The sequence below is a fragment of the Haliotis rubra genome, unplaced genomic scaffold, assembly GCF_003918875.1.
Source record: "Haliotis rubra isolate DU_JTF1 unplaced genomic scaffold, ASM391887v1 Scf240, whole genome shotgun sequence".
NCBI classification, from domain to species: Eukaryota; Metazoa; Mollusca; class Gastropoda; order Lepetellida; family Haliotidae; genus Haliotis; species Haliotis rubra.
The window spans coordinates 340,115-348,085 of NW_025766448.1; the positions used below are offsets into that span (position 1 = coordinate 340,115).

The window sequence follows — 7,971 nt, forward strand, 5'->3', positions numbered from 1 at the left end:
TAAGCAGTTACGGTCAGAAGATTGTGGAACCATTGCCATTGTACCAAACAACCTTAGCGCTAAGACTACCTTAAGTCTATGTTAAGGTGTGGGAGTTACGGTCACCTTATCGCAGAGATTGCTTTGTGGAACAGAGCATAGGGTGCCATTGTACCAAACAACCTTAGCGCTAAGACTACCTTAAGTCTATGTTAAGGTGTGGGAGTTACGGTCACCTTAGCACAGAGATTGCTTTGTGGAACAGAGCATAGGGTGCCATTGTACCAAACAACCTTAGCGCTAAGACTACCTTAAGTCTATGTTAAGGTGTGGGAGTTACAGTCACCTTAGTGCTAAGATTGCTTTGTACAAAGGCACCCTGATCTGTGGGCACCATGTCAAGGATATCTGTTCTTGTATATTTCACAACACAGCAGACTTTTGTATTTTGTTCCAACAGTAAGGACCCGTGAAGGTCAGGGTTAGAATGAGCCTTCAGTAACCCATGCTTGTCGTAAGAGGCGACTAACGGGATCGGGTGGTCAGGCTCGCTGGCTTGGTTGACACATGTCATCGGTTCCCAATTGCGCAGATGAATGCTCACGATGTTGATCACTTGATTGTCTGGTCCAGACTCGATTATTTACAGACCGCCGCCATATACATGTAGCTGGAATATTGCTAAGTGCGGTGTAAACTAAACTCACTCACTCACTCCAACAGTAAACTAACATCTTGTGCTACATCCCTCCCACTCTGTATCATGCAGTCATTCAAAAAAACAATTTGGATTGAGTAATTATATTCATGTGGTCATATATCTATACACATAGTGAGATACTAAAATGATGTTTTGATATTTAACTCCATCAAGAATCAGATCAAATGTTATTTTTCTCAGTTTAATGTAGACTTGTCACAGTTGTGTAGAACAAGTTTTGTGTGCTTCAGATCGCTACCGTCCTGAGGTGTACGATGAGGTGACGGAGGAGGTGCGTGATGTGTACCTGGGAGGGAGCTGCGGAGAGTCCAAATGGCGTGAGGAGATTGCAGTCCCGATGTTGAAGTGAGGAAACATGTCCATCCTCCTTTCACTTTACCATCACTCGTCCTGTTTCCACATCTCCAAAATGTTTTCTCTTCCTTTTTTCACTCTTCTTTATCTTTCTTCTTATATATATCTTCATCTTGTTTTCCCTTCTGAGACTTCACTACTAGCCTCACTAGCTCTTCTTCCTCTGACATGTCAGTGGGGAGCTCAGTAATTTAAGCACTTGCACATCTCGCCAAGGAAGGTACACTCTGTATCCGTCATTGGTATGATGGAATCTATGCCAGATGAAATAGATCTCACTGTAAAACAATAATTATTATCATCCAGACGTCACGGATTGTCCTATCAGGACCCACATGTGTCGGAGTGGGTGGCGAGACTCATCCCCATGCAGGTGGCGCTGCGAGAGAGATGCCGTCTGCTCCTGTACGTCTTCACACAGAATACTCGAGGCCTGGCAGCCATGGTGGAGGTGAGTGACTTCAAATGTAATATTACAACAGGAAAACGTAATACCTGCACCAAGTTATCACATGCACTTTCTAGATGGGATTCAGCAGTGAAAAATGTATGCTGTAAATTTGGGACAGAGCGTCAAAACATTTATATAATAGGTTTGCTTCATAATGTCTTTTATCATGTATATTTTAAAGTACCCGATTCAATGAAAGGCTTATGTCAGATTTGCATCTTGTCAAATTCAGGTACTTTAAAGTAACTGATTCAGTGAAAGTCTCACATCTGCTTGCATCATCTCAAAATTCAGATAGGGGCGATTGCAGGGTAGCCTAGTGGTTAAAGCGTTAACAATTCTCGTCCGAGACCCTTCATGGGTACAATGTGTGAAGCCCATTTCTGGTGTCCCCCGCCGTGATGTTGCTGGAATATTGCTAAAAGCGGCGTAAAACCAAACTCAGTCAGTCAGTCAAAATTCAGATACTTTAAAGTAACTGATTCAGTGAAAGTCTCACATCTGCTTGCATCATCTCAAACTTCAGATACTTTAAAGTAACTGATTCAGTGAAAGTCTCACATCTGCTTGCATCATCTCAAACTTCAGATACTTTAAAGTAACTGATTCAGTGAAAGTCTCACATCTGCTTGCATCATCTCAAAATTCAGATACTTTAAAGTAACTGATTCAGTGAAAGTCTCACGTCTGCTTGCATCATCTCAAAATTCAGATACTTTTAAAGTAACTGATTCAGTGAAAGTCTCACATCTGCTTGCATCATGTCAAAATTCAGATACTTTAAAGTAACTGATTCAGTGAAAGTCTCACGTCTGCTTGCATCATCTCAAAATTCAGATACTTTAAAGTAACTGATTCAGTGAAAGTCTCACATCTGCTTGCATCATCTCAAAATTCAGATACTTTAAAGTACCTGATTCCGTGAAAGTCTCACATCTGCTTGCATCATGTCAAAATTCAGAAACTTTAAAGTAACTGATTCAGTGAAAGTCTCACGTCTGCTTGCATCATCTCAAAATTCAGATACTTTAAAGTAACTGATTCAGTGAAAGTCTCACATCTGCTTGCATCATCTCAAAATTCAGATACTTTAAAGTAACTGATTCAGTGAAAGTCTCACATCTGCTTGCATCATCTCAAAATTCAGATACTTTAAAGTAACTGATTCAGTGAAAGTCTCACATCTGCTTGCATCATCTCAAAATTCAGATACTTTAAAGTAACTGATTCAGTGAAAGTCTCACGTCTGCTTGCATCATCTCAAACTTCAGATACTTTAAAGTACCTGATTCCGTGAAAGTCTCACATCTGCTTGCATCATGTCAAAATTCAGAAACTTTAAAGTAACTGATTCAGTGAAAGTCTCACGTCTGCTTGCATCATCTCAAACTTCAGATACTTTAAAGTAACTGATTCAGTGAAAGTCTCACGTCTGCTTGCATCATCTCAAACTTCAGATACTTTAAAGTACCTGATTCCGTGAAAGTCTCACATCTGCTTGCATCATGTCAAAATTCAGAAACTTTAAAGTAACTGATTCAGTGAAAGTCTCACGTCTGCTTGCATCATCTCAAAATTCAGATACTTTAAAGTAACTAATTCAGTGAAAGTCTCATGTCTGCTTGCATCATCTCAAAATTCAGATACTTTAAAGTAACTGATTCAGTGAAAGTCTCACGTCTGCTTGCATCATCTCAAACTTCAGATACTTTAAAGTACCTGATTCCGTGAAAGTCTCACATCTGCTTGCATCATGTCAAACTTCAGATACTTTAAAGTAACTGATTCAGTGAAAGTCTCACGTCTGCTTGCATCATCTCAAACTTCAGATACTTTAAAGTAACTGATTCAGTGAAAGTCTCACGTCTGCTTGCATCATCTCAAACTTCAGATACTTTAAAGTAACTGATTCTGAGTCAGTGAAAGGCTCACGTCTGCTTGCATCATCTCAAACTTCAGATACTTTAAAGTAACTGATTCAGTGAAAGTCTCACGTCTGCTTGCATCATCTCAAACTTCAGATACTTTAAAGTAACTGATTCAGTGAAAGTCTCACATCTGCTTGCATCATCTCAAAATTCAGATACTTTAAAGTAACTGATTCAGTGAAAGTCTCACATCTGCTTGCATCATCTCAAAATTCAGATACTTTAAAGTAACTGATTCAGTGAAAGTCTCACGTCTGCTTGCATCATCTCAAACTTCAGATACTTTAAAGTAACTGATTCAGTGAAAGTCTCACATCTGCTTGCATCATGTCAAAATTCAGATACTTTTAAAGTAACTGATTCAGTGAAAGTCTCACATCTGCTTGCATCATCTCAAAATTCAGATACTTTAAAGTAACTGATTCAGTGAAAGTCTCACGTCTGCTTGCATCATGTCAAAATTCAGATACTTTAAAGTAACTGATTCAGTGAAAGTCTCACGTCTGCTTGCATCATCTCAAACTTCAGATACTTTAAAGTAACTGATTCAGTGAAAGTCTCACATCTGCTTGCATCATCTCAAACTTCAGATACTTTAAAGTAACTGATTCAGTGAAAGGCTCACGTCTGCTTGCATCATCTCAAACTTCAGATACTTTTAAAGTAACTGATTCAGTGAAAGGCTCTCACATCTGCTTGCATCATCTCAAAATTCAGATACTTTAAAGTAACTGATTCAGTGAAAGTCTCACGTCTGCTTGCATCATCTCAAACTTCAGATACTTTAAAGTAACTGATTCAGTGAAAGTCTCACATCTGCTTGCATCATCTCAAAATTCAGATACTATAAAGAAACCAATTCAATGAAAGGCTCATGTCAGCTTGCATCATCTCAAACTTCAGATACTTTAAAGTAACTGATTCAGTGGAAGTCTCACATCTGCTTGCATCATCTCAAACTTCAGATACTTTAAAGTAACTGATTCAGTGAAAGGCTCACGTCTGTTTGCATCATCTCAAACTTCAGATACTTTAAAGTAACTGATTCAGTGAAAGTCTCACGTCTGCTTGCATCATCTCAAAATTCAGGTACTTTAAAGTAACTGATTCAGTGAAAGTCTCACATCTGCTTGCATCATGTCAAAATTCAGATACTATAAAGAAACCAATTCAATGAAAGGCTCATGTCAGCTTGCATCTTGTAAAAATTCATGTACATGTACTTTAAAGTAACCAATTCACTGAAAGGCTATTCTTGAAATACAAGTATGAAAAAGGCACTCATCTTTACCGAGTTTATTTGTCTAAAGTAAATGTTGTGTTTGTAGGCGGGCTACTACATCGGGCTGGGTTGTCGTGTGGTGCTGTGTATTCAGATGATGAAAGATGCAACAGTCATTGCTGGAGAAGAGGTGAGTCACATTCCAGCATCTACCCCAGTCTCTTTCAAATTAGAGTCAGTGGGGTAGTCAGCGTTCGCTCATCACGTTGAAGACCCAGGTTCAATTCCCAACATGGGTACTATGTGTGCAGCTCATTTCTGGTGTCCCCTGCCGTGATATTGCCTGAATGTTGCTAAAAGTGGCGTAAAACCAAACTCACTCATTCAAATCAGGACCCGTTTGTTTGAAACCTTCATTATCTAATGGCTGCATTAAACCCTAATGAGGCATTAAATTTTTATTGAATCATAAGTTAATGAATGTTTAAAGACATGTTAATGCATTATTAAAGTTTAAAACAACCAGTTTGATACTCTGACTTGACATCTCTGTCTAGAAGAAAGGACAAAAGCTCCTTTCCAAAAAGATTTGATTTCATTTCATTATCATAACAGTTAACAGATATTTATCTTAACAGCAAACAATTTATAAAATTACAGTTAATTATATACAGTTTTAAATACTCTTTGTCAAGTATGTGGGAAGCAGGATAAGGGTATTTTCCTGAGATATTTGATTTTCCAGTGAGTTTTGATTAGTCTATCCAAAGGAGCAATAAACACAACTCACTGACCATGTTATTTGACTCCAGCTGACAGAGTCGGCGCTCAATGACTACAATCGTGGCCGGATGTACCTGAGCGACATGGCGAGCCGAGAAGGTGTTCCCGTGTTCGACAACATCCAGGATTCAGTGCAGTGTGTAATAAGCCAGCTACAGAGCGCAACATAGCACCGGAGTATGAACAAAATCAGTATTCAGCAGTAAGCCACACGTAGAAGCAACTATTTTGATATTGTTGATTTGATTATTAAGACATTGAGTAGAAGCAACTTGTCTGTGCAACGTATTAAACCACATCTTGCAACTCTGTGCTTGAAATGACTCTATCGAATCCATCATTAATCCCAACCAGCCCCATCCAAGCCCTGACCAAACCCATTCACCATGACAACCCATATCGCACCCCACCATACTACACCCAATTCCCCATTCACCATGACTACCTGTCCTACATCCCACCATACTACACCCAATTCCCCATTCACCATGACTACATGTCCTACACCCCACCATACTACACCCAATTCCCCATTCACCATGACTACATGTCCTACACCCCACCATACTACACCCAATTCCCCATTCACCATGACTACCTGTCCTACACCCCACCATACTACACCCAATTCCCCATTCACCATGACTACCTGTCCTACACCCCATCATCCTACACCCAATTCCCCATTCACCATGACTACCTGTCCTACTCCCCACCATCCTACACCCAATTCCCCATTCACCATGACTACATGTCCTACACCCCACCATACTACACCCAATTCCCCATTCACCCCACCATGCTACACCCAATTCCCCATTCACCATGACTACATGTCCTACACCCCACCATACTACACCCAATTCCCCATTCACCATGCTGCACCCAATTCCCCATTCACCATGACTACATGTCCTACACCCCACCATACTACACCCAATTCCCCATTCATTCACCATGCTACACCCAATTCCCCATTCACCCCACCATGCTGCACCCAATTCCCCATTCACCATGACTACATGTCCTACACCCCACCATGCTACACCCAATTCCCCATTCACCATGACTACATGTCCTACACCCCACCATGCTACACCCAGTTCCCCATTCACCATGACTACATGTCCTACACCCCACCATGATACACCCAATTCCCCATGACTACATGTCCTACACCCCACCATGCTACACCCAATTCCCCATGACTACCTGTCCTACACCCCACCATACTACACCCAATTCCCCATTCACCATGACCATGCTACACCCCACCATGCTACACCCAATTCCCCATTCACCATGACTACCTGTCCTACACCCCACCATCCTACACCCAATTCCCCATTCACCATGACTACATGTCCTACACCCCACCATGCTACACCCGATTCCCCATTCACCATGACTACCTGTCCTACACCCCACCATGCTACACCCAATTCCCCATTCACCATGTCCTACACCCCACCATGCTACACCCAATTCCCCATGATTACCTGTCCTACACCCCACCATGCTACACCCAATTCCCCATTGACTACCTGTCCTACACCCCACCATGCTACACCCATTCCCCATTCACCATGACTACCTGTCCTACACCCCACCATACTACACCCAATTCCCCATTCACCCGTACAACCCCTCTCGCACTTGCATGTTTTATCACTGTTCATTTAACACATCTTGGTCTCGCCATTGTCCATTGTTCATTTAACACATCATGGTTTTTCCATTGTTCATTTAACACATACATGGTCTTGCCATTGTTCATTGTACACATGCATGGTCTCACCATTGTTCATTGTACACATGCATGTTTTTATCATTGTTCATTCATTGTCACTCACATAGTCCCGCCATTGTTCATTGTACACATGCATGGTCTCACCATTGTTCATCATACACATGCATGGTCTTGCCATTGTTCATTGTGCACATCCATGGTATTATCATTGTTCATTGTGCATGGTCTCACCCAATCATTGTAGCCAGTTGTTAGGATCACTTGTGAGTGAAATGTATGATTAATTAGGCTAGTCGTATGTTATGTGAACAGATCTGTGCAGGCTTCATAGCATAAACAGAGACAGGAGCTTTGTCACTGCTCAAGTCTTGTCGCATTGTGTAGCCTGGCTCTAAGCCGTGATGCCTGTATGCTGTGATATTATAACTGTATTATTGTATTACTATGTTACTGTGACTGTATTACTATGACTGTATAAGTCTATTTCTGAGTCGTCAATTACCCGATCTATAATATGCAGATTCTCTAATGATATATACTCCAGAGCCTTCCATAGTTTCAGTTTAAACCTGATTCCAGCTGAATTACCAACTGGCACCCACAGCTTCAGCCACTGGTTGTATAGTCAGCACTATTAGACACTTATTCTGTCCATGTGAGTGACATTTGCTCCTTCGTTTACTAAATGTACCACCTCTATAGTCCAGTGGACAGAGTGTCTGCCTGGAGACCAGGTCTGCGGTTTAATCCCAAGACTCATCTTGTCAAAAGTTAAGGAGACAA

At 41.1% G+C, this 7,971-nt stretch overlaps 2 protein-coding genes across 2 annotated transcripts in view; both read left to right on the top strand.

Moving 5' to 3' along the window:
* Positions 1-5,699, top strand: part of LOC124278705 — a 28,174-nt gene extending 22,475 nt beyond the window's left edge. Inside the window, exons 15-18 of the mRNA XM_046714476.1 lie at positions 931-1,045; positions 1,361-1,505; positions 4,762-4,845; positions 5,468-5,699. Coding sequence (XP_046570432.1) covers positions 931-1,045; positions 1,361-1,505; positions 4,762-4,845; positions 5,468-5,608 — 485 coding nt within the window. The 3' untranslated portion in view covers positions 5,609-5,699. The remainder of the gene's footprint in view (positions 1-930; positions 1,046-1,360; positions 1,506-4,761; positions 4,846-5,467) is intronic.
* Positions 5,700-5,757: 58 nt separating this feature from the next.
* On the top strand, positions 5,758-6,456 carry LOC124278692 (extensin-2-like). The gene is made up of 2 exons (XM_046714463.1): positions 5,758-6,200; positions 6,324-6,456. Exons 1-2 carry the CDS (start codon positions 5,758-5,760, stop codon positions 6,454-6,456), a joined length of 576 nt encoding a protein of 191 aa, XP_046570419.1.
* The last annotated feature ends 1,515 nt before the right edge of the window (positions 6,457-7,971 follow it).

Coding starts and splice junctions, on each gene's coding strand:
- LOC124278692 (XM_046714463.1), top strand. CDS start 5,758: ATGACTCTATCGAATCCATCATTAATCCCAACCAGCCCCATCCAAGCC. Junction 6,201..6,323: donor CATGACTACATGTCCTACAC/CCCACCATACTA, acceptor ACCATGCTGCAC/CCAATTCCCCATTCACCATG.